We start from the raw sequence: 22,584 nt of genomic DNA, 5'->3' as shown, positions 1-22,584 counted from the left end.
TTCTTTCTTTCCTCACCTTTTTGCCCTTTTCCTACCCCTCTCTTGCCCTTTTCCCTTCCTCTCTGAACCTCTCCTTTATTTTCCTGCTTCTTTCACCCCACCCCCTTTTCCTTACCTATCCTCTCTGCCTTCTCCTCCCTTACTGCTTTCTTTCTTTCCTCACTTCTCCCTGCCTTCTCCTACCCCTCTATTCCCCTTCCTCTCTGATCATCTTTCTTTCCCTGCTTTTTTTCACCCCCACCCACCCCCTTTCCCTTACCTATCCTCTCTGTCCCTCTTTCTTTCTTCGCCTCTGTCTGGCTCCTCCTCTGCTTTCTTGCTCTCCTTTGGAGCCCCAGCGTGGCAGGAAAGGTTTGACGAGCAGCCTCCAATCAGCGCTCGTCTTCAGGCTCGAGGGAGTGGATCTCATTATCACCCTGTACAGTACCTTGTAATCATTAATCCCTTCACTGCCATTTGAACGAACAAAGAGCTCGAGGGTAAAGCAGACGAGAGATCTGAGGAGGAAGGAACTTCCCGTAAGTCCAGCAGCACCTGCCTTGCTCAAGAGAAAAGCTATGACAAATTCTTCTTGGGAAACACAAGCTGCAAACTCAGGTTAAAAACAGCAAAAACGTGTAACTGCTGCTTACAGAAGTAATGTGACTTCAGCTGCAGGTAAGAAGGTGACCCTGTCGTGTTTTGCACAAAATTGATTTTTAAAATATGCAACAAGAACCGTAAATCACTGAGTTAAAGCTCTTCAGAAGTCGCCTAAAGCAGCAATTTTTTCTCGGGGAAGGGGAAGAAAGAACCTCAGTTGAGCTACGGTGGCCTGAACTTTTATGTCCTCCCTTCCCCCCCCCCCCCCTGCGTTCCGTTACCTTCGTTACATATCCCTTCCCAGCATTCTTAGCATAGTCAGTGCAGCCACAGTCCTGGGTCAATGGTCATTTGCTAAAGTTCTCTGGGATGTGAGTTAGAATTTGATGGTAAATTAAGTGACGTTAAGGATATGATTGTATCTTATGTTACACTTATTGAAAGTTTTTAAAATGAATAAAAAAATTTTTTTAAAAAAGGTTCTCTCTGGGACCTTAATCTAGCTGCCAAGTGTTTCTGAAATCCTCCCCCCCTTCCTCTCAATGGCTGTAAACCAGGGATCTCAAAGTCCCTCCTTGAGGGCCGCAATCCAGTCGGGTTTTCAGGATTTCCCCAATGAATATGCATTGAAAGCAGTGCATACACATAGATCTCATGCATATTATATTCATTGGGGAAATCCTGAAAACCCGACTGGATTGCAGCCCTCAAGGAGGGACTTTGAGACCACTGCTGTAAACAGCCCCAGCTCAATTCCGGGGCACTGTGATAACAGACCTGGGACCTGGATCCAAGTTCATGTCGGCAGTGTATGTACAGTGCTGCCACTGGGCTGGCCACAAAATACCTTTCATGTTTACAACAAAAGCTAACTTATGACGTTGTGTGAATGAATTTCCTCTACGCGCAAAGCAACAACGGAAAACAGTAGGGATTGCTGGAGAATGGGGAGGGAAGTTGGAAACGTGTCTACTTTCAAAGTTGAACTGAACAAAAGGACTTTGTTTGTGGAGACTAATGGAGGTTGGAGGGTGGAGGATGCTTCTGGTTGGGTTCCAAGAATGAGGCAGGGATAGAGGGTATGCAACCTATTTCCAAGCTGGTCTTTTAGATTTGGAAGTGGGGGAGGGGTGGTTGGGAGTTTGGCCAGCTGCAGGTGTAACAGGAGCTGAGAAGCATTTTTTTTTGTTTTACAAACCTCGGGAAGAGCGTGAGAACACTTGGCTTCTCACACTGACACAGTGAGACCCAAGTTCATACTCAAAGTATTTTGGAAGCTTTACTAAGCTGCAATTAAAAAACAGCCTTTGCACAGGTTGTTCCTGCCTGCTAAGGCCATTTTTACCACAGCCGTAAAAATGATATTTTTCTGTTGTTGTTTTTTTAATTGTTTGTTTATTGTTTTTTTAATAGACCGCCTTTTCCAGTGCATGGGCCAAAGCAGTGTACAAAGTACTAAAATAAATCTTGTTGAAAAGAATTCCTTTTAAAAACAGGAAAGAACACAATCGCACACGGAAAAACTGAGATATAAAAAACAATATAGCAAAGTTAAAATTATACATGTTCTTGTCTATGTCTCTGGGTTACTGACCAGATTATGAAAGAAAAGCGAAAGTGCTTAGGTATTAATGTTGCCATTAGCGTGTGGCCATTTGAAAAACATGGCACGCCTCCACTTATGGCCGCAGTAAGCATTCACATATTATTCCTGCGCTAACCAGTGTGTAGTAATGTAAGTGCACTAGCTGATTAGCACAAAAACACCCACTCTCTGCCTTCCAGACATGGTCAGTGTGCACACATTTGACAATTACCACAGAACACCTAGGCATACCTCATAAACACCATTTTAAACTAGATTAGGTGCATGGTAGCAGTGGTGGGTTGAGGGGGGCGGTCTGCTCCAAACGCCATGTTGGTGGGGAGGGCGCCAACACCCCCTCCTCTCCGCCCCACCCGCTTTTTCCCATTTCTCCCCTCCACATGCACACACCCCTTCCCTTCTCTTCCCCCATACCTCTAGTTCAGGAGTGTCAAAGTCCCTCCTCAAGGGCCGCAATCCAGTCGGGTTTTCAGGATTTCTCCAACGACTATGCATGAGATCTATTTGCATGCACTGCTTTCATTGTATGCTAATAGATCTCATGCATATTCATTGGGGAATCCTGAAAACCCGACTGGATTACAGACCTCGAGGAGGGACTTTGACACCCCTGCTCTAGTTGAAGACGTTGTTTGTGGCAGTCAACAATGTGCTCTTCACGACCCTGTCGGCTCTCCCGCTGATGTCACTTCCGGGTGCCTCACATAGGAAATGACATCAGAAGGAGAGCTGATGGGGTCGCGAGGAGCAAGTGTTGACCGTCGCGTGCAACAGCTTCAACTAGGGGTACGGGAGAAGAGGAGGGCATCTCTGCTCCGGATACCTCTCACCCTTGCAGCTTAGTTAAAAGGCCCCTTAGTTATTGGGTACAGCTGTGACAGACTTCCTCCATACCTTACAGATCAAAGCAATTGGTAAAACAAAGCCTTATTACTATGTTATATCCGCATGATAAATTCACAAGCAAAGCTAGAAATCTTTTCTGAAAACTTGGTCTGCTGTCTTGGAGGAAGAAGTTTTTTTAGTTCACAAAAGCCAATTTAATAAAATGTATCCCCCTTGTATTATTGTTTGGTTTTATTTGTTACCCTTTATTTCTGTGCAATGGACCCAGATGACTATTTTAGGAATCAAGGGATTATAATTTTATACCCTCCCTCTCCCCCTTTTTTTTTTTCTTTCTCTTTTGTTTTGACTCTTTAAAAATGTTTGGTTTTGTACTCCCCTCTCTTACCCCTCTGTTCTATTATCTTTTTGAGTTTCATCACTTGTTTTTCTTATCTCACCACCTTGGGACCAGAGCAATAGTAGCTCCTATCTGGCTCAAGGTGATGATGCAGGCCTTGAAGTTTAGGTAAGTGGTTCTAAAGATGCTTCTAGTTCTGACTTTCGGCTTAATCTCAGTGATTATGTATGAGATACATCTGTATACAACAACTCAGACTTCCTCCCTCTGACGTGTTCCCCTGGGTTCTATTCTGGCCCTCAGGCTCTTTAATATACATCTCTCCATATTAGCAACTTTTATTCAGACTTTTGCTGTCAGCTCTTTCATTTGTGTTGCCAATACTCAGGTGCTGATGCAGAAGGCCGTGCATTAGAGCCACTTGCCAATGATCAAGTGTACTGTTTCTAACACAAACACAATGAGAAACTATTCCATGCCAGTGCAATAAGCTATCAGTTCCACCATTTAAATAAATGCTCTACTTAAAGAGTGCTACTGGGCCTACATACAACCATTCTATTCATTCAGTTAGTGTGAAGAAAAATAAACCTCAATAATGTAGCTTCTAGATTATAGATTGATCCATTTAAGCTCTTATCATCATTGATCGTTAAAAAATTCCACTCTAATAGGTAAGTGACTCACACTTCTTATTTCTACTCAATCATCAGGTGTATAAATCCCATTTTAATATGTAGTATCCACAGTGTTTCACTTTCAAAACTTAATAAACAAATTTTCACAGTATATCAAAAGCAGGTAAAAAGGTTGTTTCAATGTCTGAAGTATTATATCGAACATACAGGATTGGGACTGTGCAAGGGGGGGGGGGGGAACAGAGTGATCTGAAATCCAGAGCACAAAAATTCAATAAGGCTATTCTTATGTTCTTATACCAAGATGATAAAGGGGTTGGAACTCCTCTCATATGAGGAAAGACTAAAAAGGTTAGGGCTCTTCAGCTTGGAAAACAGACGGCTGAGGGGAGATATGACTGAAGTCTACAAAATCCTGAGTAGAGTAGCACAGGTAAAGGTGAATCAATTTTTCACTCCATCAAAAATTGCAAAGACTAGGGGACACTCGATGAAGTTATAGAGGAAATTCTTTTAAAACCAATAGGAGGAAATATTTTTTCACTCGGAGAATAGTTAAGCTCTGAAACGCATTGCCAGAGGTTGTGGTAAGAGCAGATAGCATAACTGGTTTTAAGAAGGGTTTGGACAATTTCCTGGAATGACAAAGGGACAACATCCCAACAGAAGCCTGAAATCATAAGTGTTTGAGGCTTGTGTGGTTAAGGCAAAGCTTACAGGAATGGGGCAGGGACAGGAAAAGAACTCGGCAGGACAGGACGGGGAAATTGAGTTCCTGCGGGGATGGGGAAAAATTTGTCCCAGTGTTATTCTCTAATACAAGCTTCACCTATAAGCGAAAAAAACATTGCCTATTGATCTGGGACACTTGCAGTTTAATTTTGAACACCTTGGAACAGGTTTAAGAGCATATGAGTGTCGAGAAGAATTGTTCTGTCTGGTTTGCTGGAATATTGTTATAAGGGGGGGGAGAAATGGGAAGGAAAGTAAGAATTACTTTTTTCCTTTCATTGAGTAAAGAGAAGAGAGGTTATAAGAGTCCAGACCTCTGTTCCAATACTGTGGGGTTAGGACAGGGAGTTTCCATATATCAGAATGGATAAGAATAGAGGGTATCTCGTGGTATCTTTTTGCTGTATAGATGTTGGTTCAGTACGGTAATTAAGAACATAAAAACTGCCATTTCCGAATCAGACCTTCGGTCCATCAAATCTGGTGATCTGCACATGCGGAGGCCCAGCCAGGTTTACACCTGGCGTAATTTTAGTCACCCATATCCCTCTATGCCTCTCGTAAGGAGATGTGCATCTAGTTTGCTTTTAAATCCTAGAACGGTGGATTCCGCAATAACCTCCTCTGGGAGAGCATTCCAGGTGTCCACCACTCGTTGCGTGTAGCAGAACTTCCTGATATTTATCCTGGACTTGTCCCCCCTTAGCTTCAGTCCATGTCCTCTTGTCCGTGTCACATTGGACATTGTAAATAATTTTTTTTTCCTGCTCTGTTTTGTCGATTCCTTTCAGTAGTTTGAAAGTCTCGATCATATCCCCTCGCAGTCTCCTTTTCTCAAGGGAGAACAATCCCAATCTCTTAAGTCATTCCTCGTATTCCAAGTTCTCCATACCTTTTATTAGCTTCGTTGCTTGTCTCTGCACCCTCCAACAGTTTTATATCCATCTTTAGGTTGGGAGACCAATGTTGGACACAGTATTCCAAGTGTGGTCTGACCATTGCCCTATAAAGCGGCATTATATCTTTCTCCGATCTACTCGTGATTCCTTTCTTTATCATGTCTAACATTCTATTTGCTTTCTTTGCCGCTGCCGCGCATTGTGCCGACGGTTTCAGAGTCCTATCTATCAGTACACCCAGGTCCTTTTCTTGTTCACTCTTACCCAAAGTTGCACCTGACATTCTATACTCGTGTTCCTTGTTCTTTCTGCCTAAATGCATTACTTTGCACTTTTCCACATTAAACTTCACCTGCCATTTCTCCGCCCATTTCTCTAACTGACAGAAGTCACTCTGGAGTTCCTTGCTATCCTTCTGCGATCTGATTGCCCTGCATGGCTTTGTTTCGTCTGCAAACTTGATGATCTCACTGGATGTTCTTCTTCTAGGTCATTGATGAAAATATTAAATAAGATGGGTCCAAGTACCAAGCCCTGGGGCATACCGCTAGTCACTTTCTCCCAGTCTGAGAATTTCCCATTTATGCCCACTCTCTGCTTTCTGTTCTCCAGCCATTTGCCTATCCATCTTAGTATATGTCCCTCTATTCCATGGCTTTGAGTTGTCTCATGTTTGAACAGAACTCACAATGGGGAGGGGCTTGGTGGGGATTAATATTGTAACAACTCCAAGCTTGTTTCTGTGAACATCTATTTTCTTTGTTCAATAAAAATTATTGTATATACCAATATAAGCTGACCTGAATATAAAATGAAGTAACTTTTTTTTCTTCCAAAAAGGAGGAAAAAAGGTGGCTCAGATATAAACTGGGATGTTGATATTCAAGTGCCATGCTGTGCCCTGCCTTGCTAGGCTCTGCACCCTGTTCACTGTCCACTCTCCCTCCCTCCCAATATCTTCCAGGCCTCCCCATTTACCTTTGAAATCCTTCACACAGCACCTCACACATTCACCAAGTTGATGGTGGTTGTAGCTGTGCACTGCCACAAGATGGGGATTCAGGTGCATCTGAATCTGGGCAATTGATTGATGGCCTCGTCTGAGTCCAAGGGCAGGACAGCAGTGCAAAGGGTGATTCAGCTCTTGCAGAATCTCGCTGGGTGGTCAACTTTTGGAAAAGCCATCTAGATCCAATGCAGTTTCTGGAAGCGTGCAAAGTAAAACTCTTTTTTCAGATCAGGAGTTTCGCGACAGTCCAAATCCTCACAGCTTGGCATCATTTGCAGGTGCTTGAGTCGATGGTAGCGACTATAGATGTGGTTCTCTTGGCAAAAGTGCATCTGTGTCCTCTCCAGAAAGCGCTCCGATCCCAATCGTGCCCACAACAGGATATATTGCAGATGCTGCTGCCTTAGACAACAGAGGTGTGTCACAGTCTGACCTGGTGGCTGCAGCCGCAGTCCCTAGTCAGAAGAGTCCCACTCTGCATCTCCATGATTCTGACCACAGACGCCAGCCTTTATGGATGGGAGCGCATTGCAAAGGGTGTTCAGGATCGCTGGTCCCCTCCCAGAGGGTCCACCAACCGGTTGGAGCCAAGAGCCATCCGCCTGACACTGCAGATGTTTGGAAGGGCACTACAGGGAAAAGCGGTGCAAGTTTTCTCAGACAATGCAGGAGCTTGAGCACTGGCTGTTTGGCTCCTTCCCGGCTTGGTCAGGATTAATAGTAGGCCAACTGCATGGTTTTCTTCCTCAGGCCTGAGGTTTTCTGGGGGTTGAGGCTCAATCTGACCTTAGTCTAACTGTCAGCCCAAAGTCCAAGTTTGTCCTGCAAACCTGTGAGACAGAGCTCTTCTCCATTTATCCCAGTTGCATTCCTGAGCTGAAGCAGGCAGGCACATGGCACAGTGAGTAAGGCCTATGGGGAAAATATGGGATGGGGGGTCTCCAAAACTGAAATTTAAAGGTCTCCCACCTCCAAGAAAGCACATTGATGCCAGGACAGGTGCCAAGCCACCCCAGATAGGGGGCAAGCGGTCAGACTTTTGGTTGGTTGGGGCTTAGATAAGCGCAGACCATTGGGACCTAGAAGTTATTTGAGAAGATTGCAAAATTGAATTTTGTGCCCCCCTTCCAGATCTTTTTGTAGATTCTCCTGCCGGCTGAGCAATGGTACAAAAGATACTGGATCTTCGTGCCATAGAGCCAATACTGGATGAAGAATTGGGTTTGGGCAGCTACTCCATATACTCAGAAAGGCTCAGACAACTGGAGGCCAATTCTGTACTTCAAGTCAGTTAATGCTGCACTGAAAGTGCTGCATTTCCACATGGAGACTGTTTGGTCAGTCATAGCAACAGTGGCACCGAGAGAGTTTCTTGCCTCCCTCAATTTGACAGAGGCCTGTCTCCACATTCCCATTTTTCCCGCCCACAGGAGGTACTTGCGGTTTCATGTGCTAGAGCAGCATTTCCAATTCTCAGCGCTCCCCTTCAGCCTCGCGACAGCACCTCACACTTTTACCTAGGTGATGGTGGTGGTGGTAGTGCACCTCCACAAGGCAGGGATCCAGGTGCATCCATATTTGGACGATTGGCTAATTAGAGCCCATCCAAGAAGGAAGGGGAATTGGCTGTTTCGAGAGTCATCCAACTTCTCCAGGACTTGGAATGAATTGTCAACTTCAAGAAGACCCAACTGGAGTACCTGGGAGTTTTGTTCGACACGGTCTTGAGCCAGGTCTTTTTTCCAGGGCCAGGTCTTCCAGAGCCACAAAGACTGAAGCCCTAGAAGCAGATTTCATACCTGCTACAGAGTCTGACTCCCATGGGGTGGCATTATCTGCAGGTCATGGGGTCAATGGTGATAGCCGTAGAGGTGGTCGCTTGGGCAAGGGCACGCATGAGGCCTCTCCAACACTCTCTCCTCTCTTGATGGTCTCTCCAGACAGACTTACTTCAGCAACCAGTTTCCTGGTTACTGGAAACAAAGAGCAGTCTGCAGTGATGGCTGCAGATGCTACCCTCTCAAGGGGCATGTGATTCTGAATTTCCTCCTGGGTGATTTTAATGACCGATGCCAGCCTTTATGGTTGGGGGGTGGTTATTGCAATGAACACCCAGTTCAGGGTCATTGGACACTGGCTCAGCAAAAGTGGTCCATAAATTGACTAGAACTCTGAGCCATTCGACTAGCGTTTCAAGCACTGGAGAAGTCTCTGGAAGGCAAGACAGTCAGAGTCTTCTCAGACAATGCGACAGCGGTGGCTTATGTCAACAGACAAGGAGGCACCAGAAACGCCCTATTAATCCTAGAAGCTCAACTCCTCTTTTGGTGGGCAGAAACTCATTTATGGGCCTTCTTAACCTCGCATGTAGCGGGAGTGGAAAATGTGCAGGCTGACTTTCTTAGTTGGCAGGCTCTTGACCTGGGGGAATGGTCTCTCCCCCCAGGTGTTCACCTCCCTAGTTGGCAGTGGGGGCATCCATGGATGGATCTGATGGCCTCAGCGGAAATACAAAGGCAGATCGCTTTTACAGCTGAAGATACAAACCCGGATGCGAGGGGTTAGGCACATTATTTCAACCGTGGCCGGAGAAAGGGCTCATGTACATGTTTCCCCCGTGGCCTGTGTTAGGGCGAATCATCCGCAGGATTGCCAGTCATCCAGGAATGGTAGCATTGTGGAGCCCAATTGGCCCCACAGACCATGGTATGCGGACCTAGTTCACCTCTGTAGGGATGAAGGCCTCAGACTGCCAGTCCAAGTGGATCTTTTCACTCAGGGACCAGTCCCTATGGAGAATCCAGAACACTGGGCTTACAGCATGGCTCTTGATAGTGCTGCCCGATTCAGGAAAAAAAATTTCGATTTGATTCAGCCTATTGAATTGATTTTTCAATTTGATTCACTTTATCTGCACAATTGGGTGGTGGTGTTGTTTTTGTTGGGTTTTTTTTTTCAAATGGCCTGGTGGGTTTATTTTTGTCCTCTTCACCCACCCCCCTTTGTCCTCTCCAACCCCACACCAGTGCTGTGGTATTAACAAAACAAAAAAAGACTTCCTCTCTCTGTTAGGTCCTAGCTCACGCTCGATGTCTAACACCAGCTCTGGCAGGATACACATTTCAAATCTGACATATTGTAATCACAAAAGCAAAAACCAAAGACAACTGCAGACTATGTAGAAGATGCAGGTACTGTTTATTTACAACCTTATTACCAACTGAGGGACCTGACATGGTCCGTGTTTCGGACAACAAACCTTCCTCAGGGGTCTGTGGTAGATAAAGTTTTGCAACAAACAGCATTAAAGGAAAAAACAAGTGCCCGAACGAGTGTAGTGCTGGATTGTGCTGCAATTAAACTTTTGAACAAGTGAATATATGGTATTGTCTCATTAAATTTCGTGGAAAAAATCTCTCATTATCATAGACAGGAAGCAGTGAAAACTCAAATTTCTCTCTATAAGTCAAATGTAAAAAAAACACTGTTACACATTATACACGTAAATGTTAAAGCCTCATCCATTTCACTGAAAAGCTTAAAGTAGTCAAGATGAGGCTTTAACTTTGATTTATAGAGAGAAATTTGAGTTCTCACGGCTTCCTGCCTCTACTATATAAGAGCCTTCAAATTCTAACACTTCCAGTTGAGTCGCTATCTTTTTGGAAATCCATCCATTGGGGTTCCCTGAAGCAGTTTGCGAAACATGTCAGGACCCTTCAGTATTTTCTGAGATAAGTGATTTTTGCAAGATGTTACAAGCCTGCATTTTTGTTTAAAATACTGTGTTTTAGGGTGGTATAGAGCCTGTATTTCTGACTTACTAGTTTTTAGCCATTGTGTCTGCTGATTAGGTGGAGAAGGGAGGGGCTCTGATTTACTTCTAAGGTTAACTGCATTATCTTTGAGACAGTGCTGTGAACAAGGCTGCCCTGTGAACTTCTAAAAGCTAAGTTACTCAGCATTTCATATTCTGCTCTTTTCACTGTTTTTCAGCATTATATCTGCTTAATTTCTCCTCTCCTCCCTGTTTCTTACTTAAAAAAAAAAAAAGCACAAAAAAAATAAACCCTTCTCTTTCCTCTGTTAAATCTTATTTCCTTTTCCTCTTCATAGGAATAAGGGTAAGACTTTATTAACTCTAATTAAATCCTGGTGCCTGGGGTACAGGGTGACTAAAGTAGGGAAAATCCTGTTATAAATCCTGTGTTTTAGGGTGGCCACTTATTTGTTATAGAGCCTGCATTTTTGTTTAAAATACTGTGTTTTAGGGTGGTATAGAGCCTGTATTTCTGACTTACTAGTTTTTAGCCATTGTGTCTGCTGATTAGGTGGAGAAGGGAGGGGCTATAATTTACTTCTAAGGTTAACTGCATTATCTTTGGGACAGTGCTGTGAACAAGGCTGCCCTGTGAACTTCTAAAAGCTAAGTTACTCAGCATTTCATATTCTGCTCTTTTCACTGTTTTTCAGCATTTTATCTGCTTAATTTCTCTTCTCCCCGTTTCTTATTTTAAAAAAACGAAAAAAAACCACAAAAAATAAACTCTTGTCTTTCCTTTGTTAAATCGTATTTCCTCTTTCCCTTTCATAGGAATAAAGGTAAGACTTATAGTCCCACCAACCCCAGGGACTACTTTTCATATATAGAGAGAGACCCAAATAATCAGGACTACTCAAATCAAGTCACTTCACAACCAATCAAGATGAGCTTTATTCTATGCAATCACTGTGGTGCTTTAATTCCAAGACATACTATTTGGAGGCTTAAGGCTTGCCCCATATGTCTTCAACTTGCTGGTATTAAGGAGGAGCTCTGCAAACTTAAACAGGAATTGAATACAATTAAAGCAGCTTCCGTCACTCCACAAAATCATACCAACTTACTACCTCAAAGAATAAAATAGCTCAGGAATAAATGGGTCACAGTAGGCTCAGGAAGACTGCGACATGTAACACAGAAGCATCCACCTTCACAAATATTACCTCTACAGAATTCCTTCGCTCCACTACTGCACTGTGATACTCAAGAAAACAGAAGGGAGATGGGACTGGAACCAATGAAGGTAACTTAAGAGAACAAGCGCACCCTAAGCACAAATAAAAAAGCCAAAAACATAAAACTATTACTGTTGGGGGATTCCATCATCAGAGGCATTAACCTTGGAACACAAGGCGAGGAGACCAAAATAGTGAAATGTCTTCCAGGATCCTCAGCTACCAGGAGTTCCAGGCAAATACAGACTATAATTAAGGAAGAAACTAAGGATTTTAACACTGATGTTGTTATCCAACTGGGAACAAATGACCTGGCCAACAACTCCACACTTGCAGCACAGAAAGCTTTTCGGGAGCTTGGTGAGGGCGTGAAACCTTTTGTAAAGACTTTAGCTTTTTCTGAAATACTGCCTGCATATGGAAAGGGAGAGCAAAGAGTGAAAAACACAGAGGACTTTAATAGATGGCTCAAAGCCTGGTGTCATCAAGAAGGCTTCAGGTACATAGGAGGATGGGGAAATATATGGAAGGACAAGAAGCTATATTGCACTGATGGGCTACATATTACTATAGCAGGAAAAAGAAACCTTGCAGAGAAATTTAGACAATATTTTTCTAGGCATTTAAACTAGAAGGTGGGAGTGGTGTATGTACGAAGGACAATTATAGAGACCACCCCTGGCAAAAGAAAAGATGTGATAGTAGTAAAGACTGCAACATAAACAATATCAGCAACTCATTTCTTAGTATTGCAACGGAAAGTGAAACGAAACAAAAATCCATACGAAAAAGATTATCGCTGAAAAATAGCTGGAAAGCGATGACCACAAATGCTCGCAGTCTAAGCAACAAAGTTCATGATCTGCAAGGCCTGATGTTAGAGGCAGATCTAGATATTGTCGCTATCACAGAGATATGGTTCAGTGAATCACATGGATGGGATGCAAACATACCGGGATATAATCTTTTTAGGAAGGACAGAGATGGTCAAAAAGGTGGAGGAGTAGCTCTCTATGTAAAGATCAGTATCCAAGAGACCAAAATGCAAGGGACCGGGGAAAGGAAGAAGCGATATGGATTGCTCTAAAAAGAGAAGATGGAACTTCTATCTACGTGGGTGTAGTCTACAGACCTCCGACTCAATCACAGCAAATTGATAAGGATCTGATTGTGGATATCCAAAAGTTTGGAAGGAAAGAGGAGGTTCTGCTGTTGGGAGATTTCAACCTGCTGGATGCGGACTGGAATGTTCCGTCTGCGGAATTGGAAAGAAGTAGGGAGATTGTGGATGCTTTTCAAGAGGCTCTGCTCAGACAAATGGTGACGAAACCCACAAGGGAAAAAGCGATATTGGATCTGGTCCTCACAAATGGAGAGAGTATCTCTAATGTTTGAGTGGGTGCTCACCTGGGAAGTAGCGATCATCAAACGGTTTGGTTTGATATAATGGCTAAAGTGGAGAGCGGCCGCACGATACTTAAAGGCCTAGATTTCAAACATACGGACTTTAATTCAATGGGAGAGTACCTGAAGAAAGAGCTGTTAGGATGGGAGGACATAAGAGAAGTGGAAAGACAGTGGTCTAAGCTGAAATGAGCGATAAAAATGGCTATGGACCTTTATGTGAAGAAAATCAATAAAAAACAAGAGAAAAAGGAAGACGATATGGTTCTCCAACCTAGGTGCTGAGAAAATAAAGGCGAAAGAGTTGGCGTTTGTGAAATATAAAAAAACCCAAGAAGAGGAGAGCAGAAAGGACTACAGGGTGAAACTGAAAGAAGCCAAGAGAGAGATACGTCTGGCGAAAGCACAGGCGGAAGAACAAATGGTTAAAAATGTAAAAAAGGGGACAAAAATTTTTTCAGATATATTAGTGAAAGGAGGAAGATGAAAAATGGAATTGCTAGGCTAAAAGATGCTGGGAACCAATATGTGGAGAGTGATGAGGAGAAAGCAAATGTGCTAAACAAATACTTCTGTTCTGTGTTCACAGAAGAAAATCCTGGAGAAGGACCGAGATTGTCTGGCAAAGTTACACGAGTAAATGGAGTAGATTCTGCGCTGTTCACGGAGGAGGGTGTTTATGAAAAACTGAAGGTGGACAAAGCGATGGGACCAGACGGGATCCATCCCAGAATACTAAGGGAGCTCAGAGAGGTTCTGACGAGTCCTATTAAAGACTTGTTCAACAAATCTCTGAAGACGGGAGTGATTCCTGGGGATTGGAGGAGAGCGGATGTGGTCCCTATTCATAAAAGTGGTCAGAGGGATGAAGCAGGAAACTACAGGCTGGTGAGCCTCACTTCAGTTGTTGGAAAAATAATTGAAGTGTTGCTGAAAGAAAGGATAGTGTACTTCCTTGAATCTAATGGGTTACAGGATCCGAGGCAACATGGCTTTACAAAAGGTAAATCGTGCCAAACGAACCTGATTGAATTTTTTGATTGGGTGACCAGAGAGCTGGATCGAGGACATATGCTAGATGTAATTTACTTGGATTTCAGCAAAGCCTTTGATACAGTTCCTCATAGGAGGCTGTTGAACAAACTTGAAGGGCTGAAGTTAGGACCCAAAGTGGTGAACTGGGTCAGAAACTGGCTGTCAGACAGACGCCAGAGGGTGGTAGTTAATGGAAGTCGCTCGAAGGAAGGAAAGGTGAGTAGTGGAGTCCCTCAGGGTTCAGTGCTGGGGCCAATCCTGTTCAATATGTTTGTGAGTGACATTGCTGAAGGGTTAGAAGGAAAAGTGTGCCTTTTTGCAGATGATACCAAGATTTGTAACAGAGTAGACACCGAAGAGGGAGTGGAAAATATGAAAAAGGATCTGCAAAAGTTAGAAGAATGGTCTAATGCCTGACAACTAAAATTCAATGCAAAGAAATGCAGAGTAATGCATTTTGGGATTAATAATAGGAAGGAACCGTATATGCTGGGAGGAGAGAAGCTGATATGCACGGATGGGGAGAGGGACCTTGGGGTGATAGTGTCCGAAGATCTAAAGGCAAAAAAACAGTGTGACAAGGCAGTGGCTGCTGCCAGAAGGATGCTGGGCTGTATAAAGAGAGGCGTAGTCAGTAGAAGGAAGAAGGTGTTGATGCCCCTGTACAGGTCATTGGTAAGGCCCCACTTAGAGTATTGTGTTCAGTTTTGGAGACCGTATCTGGCGAACAACGTAAGAAGACATGAGGCGGTCCAGAGGAGGACGACGAAAATGATAGGAGGCTTGCGCCAGAAGATGTATGAGGAGAGACTGGAAGCCCTGAATATGTATACCCTAGAGCAGTGATGGCTAACCTTTTTGAGCCCGAGTGCCCAAACTGCCGCACAAAACCAAAGAATTTCCTCAAAGTGCCAGCACGTCAATTAAACCTTAATAACAAGATTTTAGTATCTAAAAACTCTTTATAAAGTTGCCTGAACTATGTAACATCATTTTTAAAGGTTGGAATCTTTGTATTGTCAGAGAATCAATTTGATTCACAATCCTTTGGTTTTCATTTCAATTTATTGGCAATTTATAATGTTTTAATGATTTCATTCATGGGCCGAATACACACATACTTTTCTCTGTCGCCACACTCTTTGACCAAAAGATTTGTAAGCCTGCAACCACGTCAAGGTAGACTCTTTCAGCAGCTCCCCTCCCTCCCCCTTACCTTTGTGGCCAAGTCAAAATGATCTACCAACAATAAAATTTTAAAAACACAAAGCACGCTGTACGCAGAGAAAATGTTAATTATCATTTATATTCCGCGGGTTTTCAAAGAGGTCAAGGCAGATGACTTTATGCAATGTCACCTCAGTAACAACTGTACAAAAATAGACAAATATTCCCCCTCCCTTTTTACTAAACCGCGATAGCGGTTTTTAGCGCAGGGATCTGCGCTGAATGCCCCACGCTGCTCTTGAAACTCATAGGCTCCCTGCGCTAAAAAACGCTATTGTGGTTTAGTAAAAGGGGGCCATAGTGCAAAATATAGACAGCATATATAAATTCTCAAAACTGACACATTTTGATCACTAAATTGAAAATAAAATCATTTTCCTACCTTTGGTAATTTCATCAGTCTCTGGTTGCACTTTATTCTTCTGACTGTGCATCCAATATTTCTTCCCTTTTTTCAGCCTCCTGTATGCTTTCTCTCCTCCAGACCTCATTCCCTCCCCAAACTTTTTATTTGTTTCACCCTGCCCCCTTCTTTCTTTTTCTCTCTCTCCATACCCCCTTTCATTCTGTATGTCTGTCTTTCTCTCTCTCTCCGTGCCCCATTTTTCTTTGTTTCACCCAGCCCTCTTTCTTTTTTTTTTTTTTTTTGGCTCCCTGTCCCCCCCTTTCTTTCTTTCTCCTTGCCCTCCCCTATGCCACCACCATTGGGAAAATGCTGCCACCGTCACTGGGGAATAGGCTGCCACTGCCGCTATCGGGAACAGGCCGGCGCCGAGTTCGCCCTGCTTCTCTTCCCCACGGGGCCGACCAACTCTCGCCACTCGACGCCAATTCTAACATCGGAGAGGACGTTCTGGGCCAGCCAGGCAGCGATTGGCTGGCCCAGAACGTCCTCTCCGACATCAGAATTGACGCGGGTGGCGAGAGTTGGTTGGCCCCACAGGGAAAAGCAGGGAGAACTTGGCACCGGCCTGTTCCCAATGGCGGCGGTGGCACTCAAGTGGCTAAAGAGACGCAGTTTGCCAGCCTAGGGAGAACACTGGAGGGTGGCCAGCTGTGCACCCCCTTGGGGCGTAAAACCGGGGCAGACCGCCCCCACCCCCACCTTGGTATGCCACTGTCTGTACCTCACTCCCTCCCTATGACCAAAAATTCTCCTTTCTTCTATTCCCCGTGTACACAACCATCTCTTTCCCTCCCTTCCTCTCTCCCAAGTCCTTGCCTTCTGTGTCCAAAAACACATTCCCTCCCCCACCTCAGCATCTCTTTCCCTCCCTTCCTCTCTCCCAAGTCCATGCCTTCTGTGTCCAAAAACACATTCCCTCCCCCATCTCAGCATCTATTTCCCTCCCTTCCTCTCTCCCAAGTCCATGCCTTGTGTCCAAAAACCCATTCCCTCCCCCACCTCAGCATCTCTTTCTCTCCCTTCCTCTCTCCCAAGTTCATGCCTTGTGTCCAAAAACCCATTCCCTCCCCCACCTCAGCATCTCTTTCCCTCCCTTCCTCTCTCCCAAGTCCATGCCTTCTGTGTGCAAAAACCCATTCCCTCCCCACTTCAGCATCTCTTTCCCTCCTTTCCTCTCTCCCAAGTTCATGCTTTCTGTGTCCAAAAACCCATTCCCTCCCCCACCTCAGCATCTCTTTCCCTCCCTTCCTTTCTCCCAAGTTCATGCCTTATGTCCAAAATGCACTCCCTCCCCCTTTTGTGTTCCCCGTTTGTCTCCCAGCCCATCTTAGCAACGTTCTCAGCAAAATGTAGCTCGAGCCGCGTAGTGTCTTCTATTTCCTGCCTGTCCCGCCGCGCACACATAGCCGATCGGAAATCTTCCCCGACTTCAGCGCTGACGTCGGAAGGCGGGCTTTGCTTAAGCCCTCCCTCCGACGTCAGCGCTGACGTCGGGGAAGATTTCCGATCGGCTGTGTGAGCGGCAGGGCAGTCGGAGTAGAAGACGAGCCTCGCGGCTCGAGTTATATTTAACCCCGCGGGTCCCCCATTGTCCCCGTTCAGCTCTCTCTCCTGTGCACCCCCTGGTAGTACTGCCCTGATGGCGGCCCTGCGCGTGCCAGCCGCAAGGCCTTCGCGTGCCACAGTTGGCACGCGTGCCATAGGTTCGCCATCGCTGCCCTAGAGGAAAGGAGAGACAGGGGAGATATGATTCAGACGTTCAAATACTTGAAGGATATTAATGTAGAACAAAATCTTTTCCAGAGAAAGGAAAATGGTAAAACCAGAGGTCATAATTTGAGGTTGAGGGGTGGTAAATTCAGGGGCAATGTTAGGAAATTCTACTTTACGGAGAGGGTAGTGGATGCCTGGAATGCGCTCCCGAGAGAGGTGGTGGAGAGTAAAACTGACTGAGTTCAAATAAGCGTGATCAGATGGTAAGACCTTGTATGTGGGCTTCCCACATGGTCTCTGCGTCTCTGAGCATTAACTTTTTGAAGAAGTTTATATTGCTGTATATTTAAGCTATGTTTAGGTTACCTTTCCTTCTATATCCAACATTTCTGTTTCTTTCCAACTCTCTCTCTTTTTCTTTTGTGCATGGTTCCATCCTTCTTACCAAAAATAGTCTTGGCCTTCCATGTTAATCAGGAAGTCCATTTGCCCACTTTCACCCCTCAGGGTCTAAGAGAGTGGATAAGCATTGCATTTTCTGGATGTCAAGTGAGTGCTTCTCCAGTACCTTAAAGTTACCAGTGAATTTCGCGTATCAGTCATTCCAAGAAAGGGAGGCTGGCGTCTACCATCTCTATTTCTAGATGGATTAAAATGGTTATTTCCTCCATATATGTGAGCTGCAGTAAGCGCACTCTACTAGAGGAGTCGCTACCTCATGGGCAGAGGCTTGGGTGGTTTCACCTGAGGAAATCTGTAGAGCAGTTACTTGGTCTACCCGTCAGTATAGGGTGGACGTAGCGGCCATGAAAGATGTTGCTTTCAGGTCCTCCATTTTGAAGGCAGGCTCAGCGGGCCTGCCCTAGTCTCTGGGGTCTGCTTCGATAAGTCCCTAGCATTAAGGACCACTAGACACATTGCACTATAAAGAAAGATATGTCTAGTTGTCTTGAAGCCCCGCCCTGCCAATAAGCTTCACCTGCCTTCTGCCATAAAATGAATCCCAATTCTCTGTCTCTCAGATGAACTGAGAGGATATAAAAAAAAAAAAAAAAAAGGAAAACGCTCAAGAAAGTGAAGTCTGGTTTAAGTCTCTCCCTTGATAGCAGGCCATAGGAGTAGCTACGAGCTCTATGTAAGATTAGTACCCGTTGCACATAGTTTTTCTATCTGTTTTGATTAGTTTCTTGAATGTTATAATGTTAATGGATATGTTGGTTACAGAGCAGAATAGAATTGTAGTGTCGGATTTTTCCCCATTTCTCTCCTTCCAGTTATGTCTTGTCATTAAAGTGCTACTTGATTGTTTTTATATAAACTGATGGGGCAGGAGCACTTCCCTGAGTAGGTGGCAGAGTTCAAAAGATGATTGACAGCATTCTGCAAGCGACGTGTGGGTACAGATGCAAAACCCTAGCATTCAGGACCACTAGACACATCTACAAGAAAGAAGATTATCTCCCTCTCTTTATCTGTCTCCCTACAGAGCTAATTTCTCAGCAATGTCTCGGGGTGATTTTTCTATTTGGATGTACATGTATGTTGTTTAAATTTAGAAGACTTAGTAGAAACTGCATGAGAAGAGTATAGTGTGAGAAGCTGCCTCTGAAATTTTCAGGTCAGGCAGATCCAGACTTGGTTTTGGCTAATGTTCTCCATTGACTTGTAGTTTGTAAGAAGCTGCCTCCATGGAGTAAAACCAGGACTGAATTTTCCTGCTATGTCATATCGGAGAATGGAGGCAGGCTAATCACCATCTTTCCTTCTTTCTTCATTTCAGAAGATGACACACAGTGGCCCTTAAGTATGCAAACATTCCATTCCAGATGTAGCTGCATGGATGAAATTTATATTGAATATGACTTCTGACAGAGCTGTGGAGTCAGTGTACCAAACCTTCAACTCTGACTCTTCTATTTTTCTACTGTCCGACACCGACTTCTACTGATATTAGTCTTTAAATTTTTTGTTCTGGATCTAAAGCACAGGTAAATATAACTTATCTAGGACAAAAATATATAAAAGTATAAAATGATAAATTTACCATAGATTAGATATGTTGTAAGTTTTTATTTTGAAGCTGAAGTTGGTACTAGAGAATGACACGGGGGAAAAATCTGTCCCTGTCACTGGACCGTCCCCTTCACTGCCCCGTTCCTGTCCCTGCCGTCTCCTTCACTGCCCTGTCCCCGCAGCATCCACCCTTCCCTCTCGCCACTTCACCGCCCTTCAGCGGCCCAAGAATCTCCCTCCCTCCCCCTTACCTTGGCGGCGCGTTAGTAAAGAACTGAAACTTAAGGGAGGGAAGGCACACGGTCCCCCCCTCCCTCCCTACGGCCAGATCTATCTCCCACCCCTTACCTTCATGGCGCTTTCATAAAAAACTTACTGAAGCTGGCGAAGCCTGCCTGCCTGCCTGCAGTCGTGTGTGTGTGGGTGGAAGATTCTCCTCTGACGCAACTGGAAGTTGCGTCAGAGGAGAAGCTTCCGCCCAAACACACGCGACTGCAGGCAGGCAGGTTTTGCCGGCTTTAGTAAGTTTTTTACAAAAGCTCCGTGAAGGTAAGGGGGAGGGAGGGAGATAGATTTGGCCTTAGGTAGGGAGGGAGGGGTCCGCGTGCGATCGGTGACCGCGTGCTTTCCCTCCCTTAACTGTGGGGACAAGGCCATTCACCGCTCCATGGGGCGGTGGATGGCCTTGTCCCCATGCCCGCAGTGAGCACTCCCCCCCCCATTTCGGCGGCTTACCCGCAGCTAGCCGCGGGTAACTGCCACCATGTCATTCTCTAGTTGGTACTGACTCCTATTCCATCCAGAAATGTTTCTGAGGCTGACTCCACAGTCCTAGATTTTGAACCACTGCAAAACTAGAAACACCTGCTGTAAAGGCATAGAGAGAGTAAAGCAGAAATAAAATATGTATGTATCTGTGTTCTCTTATGCAGGTGTCCAGAGTTTTTCTGATCATCAGCAGTGCATTTCCCCAAAACCAAAATGTATGAGAAGAGGCATTACGATGGCCCACCTAGTGGTTATGTCCAGTCTGGTTATGGAGCACCTCATGCTGGCCCCCATGACTATGATATTCATTCTCCACCTGCTGGCTCTTATTATATAGAAGACGTGCCTCAGCACTTCCACAAATGGAACTCCCCACCAGGCATCATCAGAATCCTGGAGGCCATTATGCTGCTGCTCTGTGTTGCCATATTTGCATGTGTGGCTTCAACTCTGGCCTGGGAGTACAATTATGGATATGGCGGGCTAGGGGGCTATGGCGGAATGGGATATTATGGTGGAAGCAGTTATTATGGTGGGATGATGGGCTATGGCTATGGTTATGGATATGGAATGACCAGTCCACAGGCTGCCAATGGTTTCATGATTGCCATGGCAGTAGTTTGCTTCATTGCAGTGCTAGCCTTCTTTGTGACTAGCGTATCCAAGTCCAGCAGATTCAGGTCCCGCAAATTCTACCTGGTGTTAATCGTCATGTGCGCCATCTTGGCTTTCCTTGAGCTGATCGCCTCCATTGTGTACATCATGGGGGTAAATCCACGCGCTCAAATGACGGGCAACATGTACTACAGCCAGATAATGACCATGTGCAACCAGTTCTACTCTCCGATGACTGCCGGGACCTTTACCAACCAGTATCTTTACCACTACTGCATGGTGGATCCACAGGAGGTATATCATTACTTGCTTTTCTGAATTTATCTCGTCTTATTGATTAATTTCAAAGTTTTCTGACTTGCTGAAGTAAAACCTGTGTGGTGTATCGCATAACAACCTAGTAAACGAAGGCAGATTGAAACCAAAATAACTGCTTTGTGACTGACTGATAGAAAATTTGCTCTCTTCTATAAAGATGCCAAGATTTCCAATGGGTTTACATATACAAACCTTCAAATTGTCAGCAGCATAGGCATCTCATTAAGTTGGCAGTCTGATTGGCTGACATATTCAGTTGTCTCTCCAAGTACGGTAGGAGAGATGAAAACTATGAATCTTCACATTCTGTTTCTAGATTGAGTACACAGGAAACAGCAGTGAGGTTTAGGGCAAGTTTTCTAAGCAACAGAATTTCAGTCTTCTATTCAGGCCTATGCAGTTGAAGTTACAGACCCACCAAGCATTTCCAAGAAGGAGATTTTTTTGCCAGTCCTGTTTTTGAACTTAATCCCCAAAACAGTGGCATTTGTAGTCCCTGATTCTACTCATTGAAATTAGTATTGCAGTTCCCATAATAAAATGGAATGGGGTTGTCAGAATCCAAACGTGATCTTAAATTTCTCACTGGAACCGGGTAATTTGGCAGCTCTAAAGTTAGTAGGGCAGACATTTGCTTTAAAGAGAACAGCAGCTGACTGTGTAAAACCACAGACAAACTTGAGCTTTGCTGATCTGGAAAAGCCAGTAAAAATGAGCGGAGGAATCGACTTACAAACTTGTACTCCTTCAGCTGCCGGTTGATGTCTTGGCCTCTTCAAGTGAATAGAAAGGAGATTTTTCTGGCTTGTTCCAGGTCACCATAGGAGTATTGGAGCTACATAAATATGTATTCACTGAAGCAGAACCAGAACCAGAATTAGATCAATCTGTTCAGTTTACAACCTTGATTAATACCACTTTCCCAGAGCTGCCAAGTTATTCAGTTTCAAAAGGAAGATTTTTTGGCCAGTCCTGGTTTTAAATATATATCTTACTAGTCATTAAGCCCGTTACATTAACGGATGCTAGAATATGTCTATCTGTCTTTCTTTCTTTCTATGTCTCTCCCTGCCCCTGTCTCTTTCTTCCTTTCTTTGTCTCTCTCCCTCCCACTGTCTGTCTTTCTTTCTGTCTGTCTCTCTTCCTGGCCCCCTTTGCCTGTCTGTGTTTCTTTCTTTCTGTCTCTCTCCCTGCCTGCTGTCTTTCTGTGTGTCTGTTTTTCATTCTCGTGCGCTGCCTGCCTATCTTTCTGTCTCTCTCCATGGCCCCCTTTTGTCTCCCCCCAAAGCAAACCAAGATTGCTCCCTGGTCCCCTTTCCCTTTCCCCCCCTCCCCCACTTCCCTGTGCAGCAACAGCAGCATTCCCCCTTCCCTGTGCAGCAGCATTCCCCCTTTCCCTGTGCACCCACCCCTTGCCTGCTCCCCCTGTTCCCTT

At 44.7% G+C, this 22,584-nt stretch overlaps 1 protein-coding gene across 1 annotated transcript in view; it reads left to right on the top strand.

Moving 5' to 3' along the window:
- The first annotated feature begins 359 nt into the window (after nucleotides 1-359).
- The window catches only part of LOC117365609 (occludin-like), a 90,969-nt gene continuing 68,744 nt past the window's right edge, over nucleotides 360-22,584 (top strand). The window contains exons 1-3 of the mRNA XM_033956163.1: nucleotides 360-657; nucleotides 19,216-19,423; nucleotides 20,381-21,125. Of these exons, the coding sequence (XP_033812054.1) occupies nucleotides 20,430-21,125 (696 nt within the window). The 5' untranslated portion in view covers nucleotides 360-657; nucleotides 19,216-19,423; nucleotides 20,381-20,429. The remainder of the gene's footprint in view (nucleotides 658-19,215; nucleotides 19,424-20,380; nucleotides 21,126-22,584) is intronic.

This window comes from Geotrypetes seraphini, chromosome 8 (assembly GCF_902459505.1).
Source record: "Geotrypetes seraphini chromosome 8, aGeoSer1.1, whole genome shotgun sequence".
Taxonomy (NCBI): Eukaryota; Metazoa; Chordata; class Amphibia; order Gymnophiona; family Dermophiidae; genus Geotrypetes; species Geotrypetes seraphini.
Note: the sequence above shows the minus strand (reverse complement) of the source record. Positions and strands in the feature narration are given on the sequence as shown.